The following is a 17639-nucleotide window of genomic DNA, read 5'->3' as shown; positions in this document are numbered from 1 at the left end:
TGTCAATGTTGTATTTTAACCTTCTTGCACTGCCCCCAGTGGTCAAAAACGTAGTTAATGCAGGTTTTAGTAAAGGCCATTTTTTCTTATATACATGAAAGTTGTGGTACTAGCTATTGGAAGATTACCAGCACGCTCCACCCAGCTCTTCACCTACCTTGTCATGCTCGCTGTCTTAGCTAATGCAGGAATCAGGAGCTTGCTTGCCTGTGAGTCAGCCACAGGGACGTCTTCCAGCAGCTAATACTAGCTCGAATCCTCGTTGCAAGAGGAGTAGTAGGCCAGAAGCACATTAATGTCTTGATTTTCAGCCCTTAGCTCCCACCCCTGACTGTGGCCTTCTCTGACTTGTTAGAAGGGAGGGGCTCGCTCAGGAACTTTACAGTAGAAGGGAATAACTCTGCACTGCTCCCAGGCTATTCAATGAGTCTTTGTCACAGGAGCCTTTGACAGCACCTCTCCACATTAAGCGTGTTTTGGGAGCATATTTAAACTAAAAAATATTTGAGATAATGAACGTACTGTAGCTTTAATGTTAGCCACCATAAGCTAATGGTCACACCAGACCAAGTAAGGCTGCAGCACCAAAAGTCCTGAGTGTATTGACTTGAGCAAGGGTGTGTGTTATAGCTTCTAAATTCTGCTTGTTAAAGGAAGATGTGCTATTTTTTTCTTTAAAATGTTACACAGCCTGACTTTAAAATTCTTTTCTATCAACCCCTAAAGTGGAGGAATCACATGACAACAAGACCAATTCTTACTCCTTTTTCTTCTGTGTCTCCTACCAAGGTGCTTGATTTTCACCACAAACACCCACACTCAGCTGTATGGTGTCATAGTAAAGTAGGGTGATTTGGATAAAATCCTCCAACAAAATGGCAGACGATCCTCTCGTCTGCTGGCAAGTCATCATTGACAACATCCCAGTAACAATGTGTTTATATTTTCCCTGCAACACCTACATTCCTCATTTCCCACTGCATCCACTTTAACACTCCCAGTTCCTTTCACATGCATCTGCTGTCACTCCCTTTATCTGCTCTATTGCTGAGCCTTCCTCTTCACATCAGTCTCTCACTTCTCTTCCCACCACCACCATGCTTTCCATATCTGATAAATCCTTAGAAGTGTGTTGTTTGTGATCCTCTGTTTTAACTGGAATGCTGATAACAAGCACCAATACAGTGTTTATAACCTAAGCTGGTGTTTACACTGTTAGAAAGAGGGTGTAGTGTAAGTACAACCGGACCTGGGTCAATGAATTTATCATGACTGGAAATATTGTCTCATGCTTTTCAGTGCTCAATGCTATCATTTGCTAATCAGCAGTAAACACAAATTACAGTTGAAGCTGATGAGAATGTCATTAGTTTTTCAAGTATTTTCTCATACACAAAAGTATTGGACAAATTGAAATATTGACCTGATGATGGCACTAGATCTAGGTCAGTGGCTCTTCAACGTTATTACAATTCCTTCTTGATAGGACATGAATAGGGAAATCCATCCAACATATTCCAGCACTGAATGCCCAAAGGTAAAAAGGTAGTACACACACAGAACTTCAGGACAAAGTTGACTATCCAATCCAACAGATGTTTTAGTCTGAACTAAAATGGTGGCGCAACCAACTGACCAGCCAACAAAATGAGGTGCAGCAACATTAGCAGCAATTGGCCATCTGTTTGCCTTTGACTCTGTTTTTGCTGTGCAGGAACATTTAGCAGCTCATTTAAATGCAAATTTAGGTTTTCAATTTATATGATCTATATCTGTTTAATTTCTCTTTATTAATTGATTATAATCAAACACTCAAAAAGTCTATGAGTATTCCAAAGGCATACTGGACTAGATGTTATATTGACCAACTTAGACAGACAAGACTCATTTTAATGGATGGTTTTTTTCTAAGAACCATTAAGTTTCTATAAAGATAAGAAGACTTTTTCCTGTAAAGGATGTAAGTACAGTAAATAATTTATTTGCTATGTTTCCCAGCTAAGCCAAATGCTACAGAATGTTTTAATTTGATGGTAAAGGTGGTATGTTTAGTATGTTTCCTCTTCCTTATCTCAACCCAAGCTGTGATGTCTTTTTCAGAGGTGTCATTGCCTCTGTCTTGCATCATCTTTAGACATCTCTCTCTCTTCTACCTCCCTCTTTTGGCTCTCACTTGTACTGACATCATTTTTACTTTTTCGTTTATTTTTTTCTAATTGTTCTTCTCTTTCGCTTCCCTCAAATAGAACCTAGATCCTCCCCGGTCAGAACTCAGTCAGAATCATGCACTTTAATCTCCACTACCTTAAATCTCATGAATCCTGTGGGCTGACAGGGACAGCGAGGGTCTCCTCTCTCATTACCCATCCATCCAAACCCAATCAACCCCTCACACATTCCAGGGAGCCGATAACCGCTCCTCCTACACACTACCCGCCCCCTATCTCAGAGCACTTCATAGATCATGGTTATTGTCGGACAGGGTTGATCCCTGGCACTGACTGGAACCAGCATCTCAAGCCAACAATAACACTGAGCAGAGCTGCTGACTGATCAAACCACCAGCCCCATCCAGAGACCTCAGCATGTCTCTTCAGGGGGGGTTTAGTTTAATTAGACATATTACTGCTCCCTCTGATGAGAAGACTGATTTTCACTGAATGTGTATCTGCAGGATTTCCAAAAACTAAACCCTAAAATTATTCTTAAGACCAATTAATAAACAATAAAGATGTGAAGCAGGAACACCAGTCTTCCTAATGAAAGCTGTTCATTTACACTGAGTGAACACTTTATTAGGATCACCTGCACACCTGCTTATTCATGCAGTTATCCAATCAGCCAATCATGTGGCAGCCATGCAATGCACAAAATCCTGCAGATACAGGACAGGATTTTCGGTAAATGTTCACACCCAACATCTCAATGGGGAAAAAATGTGATATCAGTGACTCCGACTGTGCCATGATTGTTGGTGCCACATGGGCTAGTTTTAGTATTTCTGAAACTGCTGATCTCCTGGAATTTTCATGCACAACAGTCTCTAGAGTTTACACAGAATGATGCCAAAAACAAAAAACATCCAGTGAACCTTTGTGGCCACAATTTACCATCTTCTAATGGCTAGTTCCAGGATGATAATGCTCCATGTAACAAAGCAAAAGTCATATCAAAATGCTTTCATGAACATGACAATGAGTTCAGTGTACATCAGTGGCCTCCGCTGCCACCAGATCTGTACCCAATAGAACACCTTTGGGATGTGGTAGAACGGGAGATTGGCAGCCTGAATGTGCAGCTGACAAATCTGCAGAAATGATGTGATGCAATTATGTCAACATGGAGCAAAATCTTAAAGGAATGTTTCCAACAACTTTTGGAATCCATGCCACAAAGAACTGAAACTGTTCTGAGAGCAAATCGAGGCCCTACCTAATATTAGAATGGTTTACAGTGAGTGTATGTAGGACACACAGTTTTTACAAATATGAATGGGATCACTTCAATCTTATCTGTATGGAAATTGTGGCCAGAGTGGAGAAGTTCTTAGTTTTTTACTTTTGGCAGCCAACAAGTATAATAACTTAACACGGAAGCAGAAGCATATACAGCATTAACAGGATATACAGTGCAGCGTAGATCTTACTTCATTAACTGACATTTTACTGGCAACACACCTTTTCCAAACACTAATCCACAGAGTAGAAATACAAATATATATAATATTATACATGTATAGATAGATAGATAGATAGATAGATAGATAGATAGATATATCATGAACACACTCACTCTAGTTTATTTTGACTCATTCCCACATACACTGTCTTGCTGCCCCAACTTGTCACTAGTGTAACAAATGTGTATGAATCTGCTGCTGAAAATAGTCCCCAATAAATGCACTATTTCCTTATGTTTGAGTAACGTTATATAAAAAAATGCCCAGTTGTTAGATGGAAAATTACTGAAAAATGAAAATATATATTTGTGATCTTTTTACATCTACATTAGAAATCAATGGGAGATTAACTAACACATGTTTGTCTTGTAATTACATTAGTTGACAATAAGGAAAATATAGAATAACTCCAACCCTATCTCTTAAGTATCTGAAAACCTTTTTGGTGTAATTTGTGAGCCTTTAAAGTAAGGAGTACTATAATAATGCATATGTTTTTTGTACGATATGTGCAACATGCAAGAAGTTAATGGCTGTAAGAGTGTGTTGCACTTGTAAAGCAGATAGGATGACTCTACTAAGATGACTCTGACTTTTTTTTAGGGTTGTATTTTAGAAGATTGGATTCTGTTTCACTCTTTGCAGGTGCAAAAGGCAGGTGGGGAAAGAGATAGAAAGTGTCCCCCTTCGAGTCAGCAGCAACACAAAGTCAGCAGAGAGTCACGCTGCAGGGCAGAGGAAGCAACAACGCTGTGACTCACAGAGAAAGGGAAGCCCCTGGCTAATAGACAAGTTGAGCTCAGAGGAATTTTATTGATTCACCACAAGAGACTGGCAGCTCTGCCCGGTTTCAGCTTTGTGCTCCAAAGGCTCCACAGCAGTTGGCTGCTTTGCTTTATACAAAAAAATGCAAAAATCCTCCCTGAATCAGTCACAGTTACACACTGAGTCTAAGACACAGTTGTTGCCACGGCTGCTTCACTTCTAATAAAATCTGTGTGTCTAGTTTGGGGGCAAAAATATGTAAAGCCACTTTCATCAGCGAGACTTTTTTTTTTTATCTTTTATTTGACATATTAGAATTGTTAGACTAGCCATTACAGTTACTGTGAACTCAAAATCACTGTCTTCCTTTCTGATATTAAGAGTAATGAATCATATCTGAAGACTTATCAGTTGGCTGGTCCATACAACGCGGGGAGAGTAACTCACTGTAGATCGTTTCAACCCCATATTTTTCAGCTGGGTGACTGGTTTCTAACACCTACTAGAACAAATTCTTCTTGAATTAGTCACAATTTTACACCGAAAGTCTTGTCTCCTTGCACTTGTCTCCTCTGTGTATCATCTGGAGATGGCAGCACTTAAGAGGCCCATAATGGAGAGGGAGGATGGTTCTTCTGGTCGTAAAACTGCTGTTGCTCAGGCTTGATTTCATTAAAGCTAAAAACCCTGTATTTGTGGGCCCTTTTCCACTCAGTTCCCCAGTGTAACTATGCAAACCCTCCATCTTAGAATCTCTTCCATTATCATTTTCATCATTACATTTACTCTACTTCCTGTTTGTGTTTTCAGCTGCTGTCTTTTTCTTTAAACCCTTAAGAACTCAGAATGCCAGGTCTCTTGCCACGCTCCTTAATACGCATCACTCCCTCCTTTCAAAGATGAGACAAAAAGCTGTGCAGCAGTGCAACCGGACGCTCAGCACGTTACCATGGTGATCTTTAACAATGCCACTCACAGCCAATCCCTGCTGCCGGCCCGCCACATTTTAAATGAGCTTCAGACGCTTTACATAAATAAAGGTTGCGGGAAAAATGGGTCAACAGAGTTTCATAAGGTGCTGGGGTTGACCAGCACCCCCACCTCAGACACACCCCAAGACTGGTACTGCACCGGTTGTAGATTCATCACACATGAGGGAGTCATGACGAAACTAGCTACTTAGATCCTGCTAAATTAGTTCCTTATCTGTTATAGTATGAGCCACGGAGTTGTAAACACTTAAAACAAATTTAGAAATGTGCTGTACACCTAGAGAAATGAGCTACCTACTCCTAAACCTAGAAATCATTAGGATTCACTATAAATCCCATCACTTGGTTCCAAGTTACTGACACTGTCATAATTACAATATAGTGTACAAATAAATAATGCTGCTGAAGCTACTGTTAAAGATGGATTTCATGCTTTGCAATTGATAGTAACCTTTGTGCTTTTCTTATGGGTCCATAATTTCCTAAGATGTTTCATGGGAAGAACTTTGTAATTTGGCACTAATTATAGGGAAAATAATTTTTTTATTGTTCATTTATGATTAGGTACTTTCTTTATTATTAATTGTGTATTATTCTCCATAAGTGTATCTGTATGGTTGCTTGTAGAAAAATTTCTAACCTACTGTGCACTGACTCAAAGGCCCTCTTGGTTACCCTAGCAATTAACTGGAGTATATTAACTGGACTTCTGCCAACTGAACATGGTATACATTTTTGTTATATTCAGCACCAAATGAATAGTTCTTTACAGAAACTTCTTGGAAATTATTAGTAAATTATTCTAAAAGTATGGTTACTAAACTATAATTTCCTTCTGTAGTATGGAGAAGTTAATGTATCATTTACTTCTACAGTGTGGATCTGTAATAGTTCTTAATGCACATATAAATACACGGTGTACACATAAATAAGGTGCAGGGTTGCACACATACATTTCACCAACAACCTTTGCTTGTAAAATCAACAGCCACAATTGTGTTTGAAATTGGTTTTCCCCCTTAAAATTTTCTAAAAGTTCCTACTCTGATGTATAAATGTTTACATTGAGGTAAGCTGTCTACATCTCAACAGTAGCAGTAGACTGCTCAACTGAAGTTGTTGACTTACCCAGTTTGAACATCATCATGGTGATCAGCACTGTCCTCTGATATCTGGACCAAACTCTTCCAAACTCCATGGTAAAGCAGTCTGCTGAGGTTTCCAGTTAGTGCAGAACGATGCTTTCAGTCAAAGGTTCTCCATCAAGTGCAATGCAGCACTCCATCCAGGGTGCTCCAAGTTAGCTGCTGAGAGTAAGCGGCAGCACCTCCATGCCAGTCCGCTAGGACTCTGTGTATGAGTGTGTGTGATTGTATGTCCTGGAGTGTGAGTGATTCTCTCTGGGGACCAAGCTGGGCTGGAATAAACCAGAGTAATCACCCCAGCAGAGAGTGAGGGAAGGAAAACATGGGATGGATAACTGGATTCGACTCATTCAACCACTGATTAATTCTCACTGTTCATGGCCATTATTTCTATATTTACATGTTTTTACATTTATATGTTAGGAATTTAGGAAATTCTCAATGCACACAAAGCACTTTAATCCAGGGTGACTTCAATTAATCACAGCGATGCTAGGATTCAACATCTTATACATGGACATTTTTAGGGCTGCAACTAATGATTATTTTAAATAGGTAAATTAAATAAATAAGTTAAATTGTTGATTATTTTAACAGTCTTTCGAATATCATATTACTTTATATTACAAATAGTGAAAAATGCCCATCACAAGATCTTAAAACTCAAGTTGATGTCATTAAATTGCAATTTTCCGCAAACCGTAACCTTAAGGCTCTCTTTTTCAAAATCAAAAAATTGTGGCTGATTTGTTTTTGGTTAATTGACTAATTCAGCTCTAGACATTTTCAACAACAATGGCTATATGTAAATTTGCTGAAACAAAGAAGTACGACAAATCTAAGCCAGAAAAAACATCCATACCTACAAACATTAATTTATACATACAAAACGTGATATAACATTTCATGAATGTAATAAATTATTAGATATAGGTCACCAAATTAGAAATTGAATAAATAAAATAATTAAATCATAATTAAATTAAATAAACCAGAGCTGAATTTAGACTTCTTTCCCATGGGGGTCAGGAAAACAACATCCTTTCTATGATTTCATCCTTGTTTTTTTTTTTGGTTTTTTTTTGGTTTTTGTTTGTTTGTTATTTTTTTGTTTTGTTTTGTTTTGTTTTATGGAGAGCACATTTGAGAATTTTACTGTTCTGTATATTCTTAACCAGGTGTGCCATAGTAGGAATGCTATTTTTTCTAATTTGTTACTTCCCTATACTTCAGTGCATATACACTATGCATTTGTAGTGCATATCTAGATTCATATAGATGACAATAAATATAAATTTTAGGCAACATGCTTGAACAAAAGACAGTCTTAGATATATTTTAATTACATGTGATTACCCAAATCATACACTCTAAATAACAATTTAATTTGATATTGGAACAGCAATGGAAATAAGTCCATGACATTTATGTTCGCTCCCTGATAAAGTCTGATGTTTTGTTAAGATATCAGAATGTTGTCAATGCTCCGAAAACACAGTTATCACCTTGGTCATAAACTAAAATATATAATTACATTTATGTGAAGAATGTTCCCTTTCAGTTTAAAATATAAAGTCAGAAGTGTCACCCACTGACAAGTGAGTTATGAGCCAAATCCTAGAGTCCAGTCTAGGATTAGTATGAGTGTAGGTCTTGGATCAATGGATTATTGCTCCCCAGTGCCCTCAGCCTCCACCCCCACCTTTGGGAGCAGAGGTGGACAGAGATTTTCCAGCCCTATCAGGTTGGCGGAGGCCTCTGTCGCAGCTAGACTAATGCCTGACTCACCCATACTCCGAATACCCCACCCCCATCCCCAAACCCCAGTCCAACCCCAACCCCATGTCCTGAGCCCAGCGTAAGGCTTAACTCCAACCTGCTGTGATCACAACAACAAAAAAAGTTTAACTAAACACTTGGCGGGAAGGAGGGAGGGGAGATGTTAAAGTGGTGATTCACAGCAGCTCCACAGCTTCACATTCCTCAGTGACTGGCTGCTGCTTTCATTAAAGCTGCCACACAATAGAGAAATAGACAGCAGGCTGACAGGGAGTCTCAGCCAAGTCGGCCACACAAAAAGGACTGACGCAAGGTTGCTGACTGTCTGTCTGTCTGTCTCTCTGGGAATACAGAGGTACACATTTGTTTAATAAACACCGCAGTTTAAATCTTAGATTTGTAACTCCCACATCAGTCGTATATGAGACCACATATAGTAAACTGAGGGAACGGGTAGCCTGGATCAGACATCTTAATAACCACGTCTGTGGTTATTAAGTCTCTCAAGGGACCACTTCGATTTGAAAAGTGAGGGTCACATGACAGAAAAGTGTAGCCAATGTAGCACTCTTGCTAGCATGCTAATGCCAGCACTGGCTGTGGATAAGACAGTGTTACTTCCTCGATTTTTATTTTACAGTGGATATATTTCAGTAGGAACTGATATTTCAAATTTAAGATTTTTGTCTTTCTACTACAATAGGATTACATGTCCTCTTCATTATCTGATGTTTTTCTGGTCAAATATTCTGAAAGGAGCTGAGCAAAAGATCCACACATTAAACAATCTTAGGGAAAAGTCTGTGGTAAGATAGTTTCTTTTTACAGCACAACAAGGCAACCTATCAAGACTACTAAAAGCTTGAGAGCCTCCCAGATTTCAGTTCAGCAATTCAAAAAGGTCTGTTGTCATGGCCACAAAGTTAAGGGTATTAAGAATGCGGTCATCACCCTATATAGCTACGTAGATACCTAGCTACATTCATAAAATGTTGCAAGAGAAAAATGACCTAAAAAGTTGTTTTTTGTTGACTAACAGAAATATCATCAGTTAAGCGGGACATTTCTACAATATAAAATCTATGAAAACATATTAAGTTCACCACCAGTTACTATTAGCAACTGATTATGCGAAAACAAAGCAAAATAACCTCTATGACCACAATGTCAGACTGAATGAATAACAAAATGGCAGTTGGTCTGATTATCAGTCAAGAGAAAACTAGGTTTCCTGTTGTTGTCCTAACTCTACACTCCCAAATATCTTCCTTGCCTTAGTCCTGGCCCTACAGACTAACATTAGTGTGCAGTTTATGGAGGTGAAAACTAGCCAAGCTCTCTGTGAGGGCAGAGGTGATTTATTGTGGGGAACCACACACAGACAACACAGCACCGTCTTTTTGATGTCAGTTAACATTTTTTAAAACAAGTTATTAGCATGAGTAATGGGCGGCACGATGGTGTGGTGGTTAGCACTGTCACCTCACAGCAAGAGAGTTCTGGGTGAACCTGCCGGCCAACTGGGGCCTCTTTGTGCTTAGTTTGCCTGGAGAACATGCAAATTCAACACAGTTTGCTCCCACAGTCCAAAAACATGCATTATTTGGTTATTCTAAACTGCCCTTAGGTGTGAATGGTTGTCTGTCTCTACATGTCAACCCTGTGATTGACTGGCGATCAGTCCAGGTTATACTCTACCCAGTGTCAGCTGTGATCAGCTCCAGTCCCCCCAACCATGCAAACTTTGGTGTATTCCTTCAATCCAGTTTCACCCAGGGCACAGACAAAACATGAATGGGGGTTGTCATCAGTAAACAAATACTGTCCAGATTAACAGACCACAAGATAATCTGTCCCTCTGTGTCAGTATTTGCAGTTTACGCATGGTACCATGCGGGGCAGTGAACTGTGGGTAAACAAACCTACTTACAATACACGATACAGTCACAAGCAATTAAACGTGATGCCTGTAAAATTACACCTATTAACAGGAGGCAAACACTCAACCCTCCTTTACACCTGGACTGAATGATATTACAGAGAGACTTACAATGAGTGCAACAGGAAGATTTAGTTCACAGATCAACAAAATCACAAACACCTAAAACTGTGTTGAAGAACAGGAATGTTAACTGTTGCATTCTGCATGTTAAGGGAAACACTGATTTTAAGTTTTTCCTTTTTCCGCTTAGAATATTTTCTGTTGTTTGGTTGAAAAGTAACTAATCACAATCTTTGATGTCATTTGCATGATATTAAACTTTGAACTGTGTCGAATCATCACGTCTTCCATTCTGCTGTATACACACACAGTGACTTGCTTCTAATGGACAACGAATGGGGGTGCACTCTTGAAAAGTCTTGTAAATTTATCTTATGTACAACTCGGTTCAGGCTTTGAATGTAAAGTGTATTTCATGGCTAATTTACTTAGGGTATAATTTACCAATATGTTCCTTAAATCATCACTTTCCATCGGGAAAGTGGTTACATTGTTTTTGGACATTTTTTTCCAGGGATTTCAAAAGCAATCTACTTTAGCAAGATTCTTTAACCCACAGGGGGAGTATGAAACCAACATAATAAAATAAAAAAGGAGGTCAGGGTGGAAGCTTGGGTCAACAGGGTGTGTGACTTATAGACTACTGTTGGAATCCCATCCCATCTCCTAACAGTCAACACTGTTTTATTTTAACATTGGACACAATCTTTCCCAAAAATTAACCAAATATTTTTTGTGACAGAACCTAACCAAACTTTAAATACAGTGGAGACAGATCAAAAACACTCAGTTTACAAATCAGTTTGTAACTGTCATATATATTTTGGAAAGGGCTGGCAAATGACATAGAGCATAATGATAGGAGTGCCAGATCCAACAGCACTTAAAGGTTAAGGTGAGTTGGCCCTACTAACAAGTATTGTGTGCGTATGTTAAGTCTGATATGTATCTAATTCCTATTTTGCCGTAGGGCTCCATTGTTGTCCAGAAAAATCAGCATCAGTGAGCCGCACCATTGCATTGGATGACATGTTCCTTCATCACCATGAACAGACACACTGTAGTTTATTTTGACTTAGTCCCACAAACACCATCCTGCTGCTGGAAATATTCACTATAAAATATGAAAATAGTTCCCCACAAATGCATTATTTCCTCTTGTTTTAGTAATGTTTGCTAAAAACTACAGTGCTCATTTGTTAGAGGAAATTACTGAATATTGTTAGTTTTGGTCTTGTCTTGGTATATGTTTAAATAAACAAGCTATAGAATAATGTCTACCTCAACTTTGAAAATGCTGAAAACCTTTTCATTTATTTTTTGGAATTTGTGAACTGACCCTGAGCAAAACTTCAACCTTAAACTGAGTAAAATAAACTTCCATGGGGCATAGTGCACAAATTTGTGGTTTTTGTAAGAAATGTAAAAACTTGTTTGATCATAATTAAGTCAGAGTAAAGAACAGACCATGTGTGTGTTTTGAATTATAATAAAAGAAAAAGTTCAAATACTGTTAAACTACTTGTAATCTCTCAGATGTACAATGCACTTGCTGTTGTGTACCTCTGTTCAAGTTTCCAATGGTACAAAGCAGTTAAAGTAGAAACACTGTTGGTGGTACTTTACAAGCCGTGTGAAAAGCAGCAGCTGACTGCTAATGGGCAGCCAGTACTTATTCTCCTATTGAATAGTAAGTGAGGTTTATAACATTCAATCACTGCCCACTGAGGTGATTTATTAGCACTCTGACCACAACAGTATGCTAAAGTAAGTATAACAAATTCTGACAAATTTATGGAGTTTTATGCAATGTCAGACATATACAAAATGAAAGCACCTGGAATTAAAAACAATCAGTGTCCTATATGTTTCAAGTGGTAAACAGTGTTGTTTGGAGCAAGTGAGTAACAATGTGATGACCTCCCCGTTTTCTGTTTTCGTCAGGAAAAATCCCAGATAACATGTCCCACCTACTCTTGAGAGAGGAGGGACAGGGCTGTTTATAATATATGGGTCTCCTTATAAAGTTCCAGACAGGAGATTTGCTGTGGGTACTCCATCTCACCCTAACTCTATCGCTCTGTGTCTCTCCCCAGCACACATTCCCTCCCATCCACATCTTAACATCCATTCCTGTCTAACCCTCCACAACAATGGCATCTGAAAAGGGCTCCAATTGCCTTGTGACCCTTAACCCCCCCCCCTACTCCCCCTTTTTTAAAACTCTGGCAACAAAGAATGCTGCCAGAGTTCAGATGAGGAGGCATTCAAACTCCATTTAACACAAAGCAGACAAAAACAGAATAACACCTGGTCAAACCTAGTACATGGCTGCACTGTGTAAGGTTAAATGTGCAAAATTGAGGACATAGTTGAAAACTGTGGGACACTGTGGACAGATACTTTCAAAGGAAAGTAGCTAAAGCCTGCTCAAAGTCGCTAAATGTTGCAGGATGATGCAATATGCTAATTAGTATATTCATGATGTCATTGTGTAGTATTTGCATCCTGCCTAGTGCCAGCTGGTTTCAGGCCTTCATCTGTTTGCTGGGGGCAATACTATTGACTCTCTTCTACAGAAAGCAGCTAAGGTTTGTCCAAAAAGTGTTTAGATTTGTCGCTAGGTGCTTTTTTGAAAAACTGTCTAGCAACAAAGGCGTAAAGTCTGCAACACTGCCTGTAAACACCCCCTGATGATGTAATAAAAACCGTTTGCGCCAATTCATTTTTAAAGAGCAACAGCCAGTGGGGAAACTCCAACACTTGGCCAGCTGACCAATGGTGTAACTTCATCATGCATTCAACTCTGTCACACACTCACTCACGGATATTATGGGATGTAGCACTGGATCGTGGCCACTCCAGCCGAAAACTTAAAATGCAAAAACAGCAAATAGCACTAAGGATGACCATACCAAGACTAAAACTCTAAAGGTCTAATACCAGACTCTGGAGGTGGAAATTTATTTGTTCATCTCAAGGTGGCAAATTAAAGGGTCACTAATAACCCTAGTGATGTCATCAAGGTTATTTTGGCTTGGTCTTGGAGCCTCGAAATGATTACGAAATAGCCTTTGTTACAAACTAAGGAGGTGGAGTTGAAAGACAAGGGCATTTACCAAGCAGGGAGTACTAACAAAAAGATCCTGTTGTATTGCATCATGGGAAATGTATTGTCCAGCATTTTTATAACTTGATCCATACAAAGGACAAATAGTCATAATCTCTGCTGTTTCAATGTTGACCATTGTTTTTTTATAATATGTCTCAGGCTAGTACCCCAACTTTAAGGCATTTCCGTACTAAATTGCAAGAGTACCTGGGAGCGTGAATGTGTCTAGCATATTTCATCTGCCTATTTCACCATGACATATGGCAAATATGGGAAATAGCTATCTGTGGGCCAAATCTGGCCCACAAACAAAAATATGTGGCTTCCTGACAAAAATGAGTCTTCCCTTTCATCGTTTAGATCAAAACTTTTACATGAACAATATACGTACAAGGCTCATGTTAATCCCAATATATACAGTATCATCAAAATGAAGTCTAATAAACTTGATAAATAACATATGTAAATGATTTAATTTGGTCTATTTCACTAAAACAGATTTGTATCAACCACAATGCTTTCATTTAAATGAGGAATAACATAAGCAGCTGTAACTCTGTAGCCCTCACTTATTGATGGGAATTATGATATTTGCTGTCATGTTGAATCCCAAAACAGTTTTATAAATCATGTGATTTTTAAACGAATTGCAAGAAATAAACAAAACATATTGAAGACATATATGCCTCTGTTTTCATCACTTCTAGCAACCTAACTGACAACTGACATAGTATTTTATTTACAGACTTCATATTTTGTCCTGTGGCAGTAGGCGAAAGCTCAGAGTCTCTAAAATTTAAAAAATTGAATGTAACCATGAATGCCCTCAGTAAATTTTGTTGATCTCTATGTTTTTTTTATATTAAGTTTGATATTTTTTATGTTCAAGATGTAACTTTAACCTAGAGACTTGAGAATTCATCCTCTTTGGACCATGAAAGACTACTGCAAATTAAATGGAATTGTGGCCAGTAGGATTCTGGATAACTTGTCATGGATAAAAGTTTTGATCAAGGGGAATTTTGAAGTGTGGCACTACAGGAAAAACTCAGAGGTTTGCCAGTGTCATTTGGACCCCCCCCCCCCCCCCACCTGTTTTCCTGTCAAATGTACTAGGCAATTCCAAGCTGTGACTTCACCTCCTCCTCGGGAGAATTAGCGTTGAAAGTGGGAGTCCCAGTAAGAGGATTCTGGTCTGTTCAAGTATCTTAAAGAGCAGTGGCACTAGATACAGGACCAAATCCCTAAGGTTTCTCACTGAGGGAAAAATGTTGTTGTCCAACAGTAGCTCACCAAAAACAAATCTCTGTTGTGACTTCACTAATTGCTGCAGTTGTCTCCGATTATCACAATTAAGTGTTTTACATGTTAACTGGGGCATTTCTCACTACCTGTCTGTGTGAGGGTCTTTGTTCTCTTCTGGCTCTTATTAAGATGTCATGCTCACCTGGAGTCTACAACATACTGAACAATATACTTTATTTCCAATAAACTAAGCGGATGTATGGCTAAATCTCCAAGCTCAACATGGAAATGTCTGCAGTTCAGAAAAACTGCTGACCTCCTCTCTAATGATATTTTCTATGTATGGTATAAAGAGATTGTCAGCGCTCGATCTGTTGTCCTTTCCACTGTCCTCCAGTCTGCAGTAATCTTGATGAGGGGCTAATAAGCTAGAGAGACAGCGGCTCCCAGTAGTGGACCCCCAGTGGGCTCCATGACTGTACAAAACATCTCCCATTAACCCTTTATCACTCAAACCTGGTCTGAAGTATGCCCGCTCAAATGCTCAAGTAATGAAAGGGATTTGAACAAAGCTAGGAGGGATCAAAGAAGACTTCCTCTAGTAATATTTGGAAAGTAAATATAATAGTAAAGCACAGCATTCCATACAGCTTTTAAGATTGTGTCTGCCTTTCAGCTTAGCTCTGACATTACTACTAGGAATTCACAGCAGGGGAGTCAGGACAAGCCAGACATGTATTTCTGTTCTCTGCAATGTTCTCTAGTTTGTAAAACTTAACTAAAATTAGCACTCAGCTGATTTTCAACATAAAGGCCTGATTACTTGGCATGAGGAGCAATAATATCCCTGTGAGAACAATTTGGGATTTTTTTAACTGAAATAATGAAAGTGTTATAACTATAATTTGACTCAGGGTCCCCTTTACAAGACATAGCCCCAAGATTAGATAAAAATACAGGACCTGCCCCAAACAAATATGCCATTAATCCAATTACCACATACTAATTGCCACACAGTGAGCCTAGAGTCTTTAGAGCTCCTGAGGGTTCGTGGACCTGAATAGTCGTTTGCTTTGCCTGATTGTTACCAATCAGCTCCAGCTTTAGCACTGGTCATTAGCAGTGCTTTGCCTTGTAAAAATTTTGAGGACATGTCAGTTTGTTTACATAATGCGATCCTGAGACAACGGTCGGACAGTTGAATATATCCCGTCTCGCAGAAATGATCTCTCTATACAATTAACTCCAACAGCAAATACCTTTTGCAGATATTCACCAGATTGTTTTCTTTGAACATAATGAATGTCATTAACTGACATATATCCACCTGTAGTGACTATAGCATTAATACATTTTTTTAAGGTTATTTTTATGTTATGTGCTATATTTACGGAAAGTAGCTAAGGTTTGTCCAAAAAGTCTCTTGATTTGTCGCTAGGTGCTTTTGTGAAGAAAAGTCACTAAAAGAGTGTGAAAAGTCGATAAAGTAGTGAAAAAGGAGCTAAATTGGCAACACTGCTTGTAAACACCACCCTGATGACGCAGTTGAGGAAACAATAGAAACTGTTTGCGCATTTTCATTTTGAAAGAGCAGCAACCTGTGGTGTAACTTCAGCACTTGGTCACGTGGCATTCAGATGACCGATGGTGTAATTTTCAGTCAGTTAGTCAGTCAGTCTTGGACATTTGTGTTTAGAGGGCTGGCCCTGCTGTTGCGGTCCAGTCAAAAAACCTATGATCTTTTCCTAGGGTACTTTTGTTCCCTCGGCCTGGCCGTGGGTGGGGGTCTGGATGCGGGCCATGGCCTCTGGTGTGACAGTCATGCGCTTTGGCTGACTGCCATCCGAGTCCGTTGCTAATAAATGTAGTACTTCATTCAAAAAACACCTTGCATCTGAACATAATTCAGTTACAGATAACATTTCCTACAACACATTTGTTTAGTTGTATAGAAATGTAATTTCTAGGGGACAGAGTTGGATATACACTTGTGGAATGACAATTTATTTATTGTTTGTCATCAACCATTTCCATTCCAAATGGAGAAATAAAAATACTGTATGTTCTATGGAAAATGAAAAATAGATTATTTAATATAATTTTTTGTTTATTAAATGTCATCAGAGCTTTATTCAGAGTGTAAACAGTAATTTAAACAGAGGCAAAGCTTTCAAGTATTGACCACTATTTCTGAAATGGAAACAAATAACATAATGAAATACTGACAATACAACATCCTGCACTGCGGCTCAAATGAAGATGAGGAGTCTTTTTGCAAACGCTTGTAAACTCATAAATGAACTTAAATCATGTTTGAAATTACATGTAAAGCTTTTGATAGAACATTTCCAAAATCGGTTACAGTAGTGATGTGACCGGAATACTACAGATGACATGAAAAACAAAATATATATTAAATTCAGTATACTCACTATTGAGACCCACAAAACCAACTAAATAAACTATAATAAGTGTAGTCAGTTATATCATGGGTTGATATACTGTTGTTAGTAAGTGATATTGTAAGCATAGGCATGGCCAAAAGTATGTGGACACTATCCACTCCCTGCACACATCCTTCTTTGTACCGTTGGTCTGGGGCTGCGTTTTCATAGAAACCAGTATTTCTAGTGAAGAAAAATTGTGTCTGACTCTTTTCTGTTTCAACTTGACCATACCCCCATGCACATAGCCAGTTTAATCAAAAAAATGTTCTTCCCAGTTGTGTGGAAAAATTTGACTGGCGTGCAACAAGCCCTGACCTCAACCCCATCCAACACCTTTGGGATGAACCGGAACACCAACTGCAAGCCAGGCTTTATCACCAAACATCAGTGTTTGACCTCACTGATGCACTTTTGTCTGAACTGGAGCAAATCTCTGCAGACAGGTTCCAAATTCTGGTGGAAAGCCTGAAACC

At 38.8% G+C, this 17639-nt stretch overlaps 1 protein-coding gene across 7 annotated transcripts in view; it reads right to left on the bottom strand.

Annotated features, from left to right (window-relative positions):
* Nucleotides 1-17639, bottom strand: part of LOC120804723 (protein crumbs homolog 1-like) — a 47640-nt gene that overhangs the window by 26972 nt on the left and 3029 nt on the right. For 6 of the 7 annotated variants that reach the window (XR_005709472.1, XM_040154276.1, XM_040154277.1 and 3 more), the window contains one exon: nucleotides 6565-6853. The exons of the other annotated variant lie outside the window; for it this stretch is intronic. Coding sequence is in view for 5 of the 6 variants with exons in the window: in XM_040154276.1 (XP_040010210.1) it covers nucleotides 6565-6634 (70 nt within the window). In the remaining variant the exon portion in view is untranslated. The remainder of the gene's footprint in view (nucleotides 1-6564; nucleotides 6854-17639) is intronic. 7 annotated transcript variants of the gene reach the window in all.

The sequence above is a fragment of the Xiphias gladius genome, chromosome 19 (genome assembly GCF_016859285.1).
Source record: "Xiphias gladius isolate SHS-SW01 ecotype Sanya breed wild chromosome 19, ASM1685928v1, whole genome shotgun sequence".
In the NCBI taxonomy this organism is placed as follows: domain Eukaryota; kingdom Metazoa; phylum Chordata; class Actinopteri; order Istiophoriformes; family Xiphiidae; genus Xiphias; species Xiphias gladius.
This window is presented reverse-complemented; position numbering and strand designations above follow the sequence as displayed.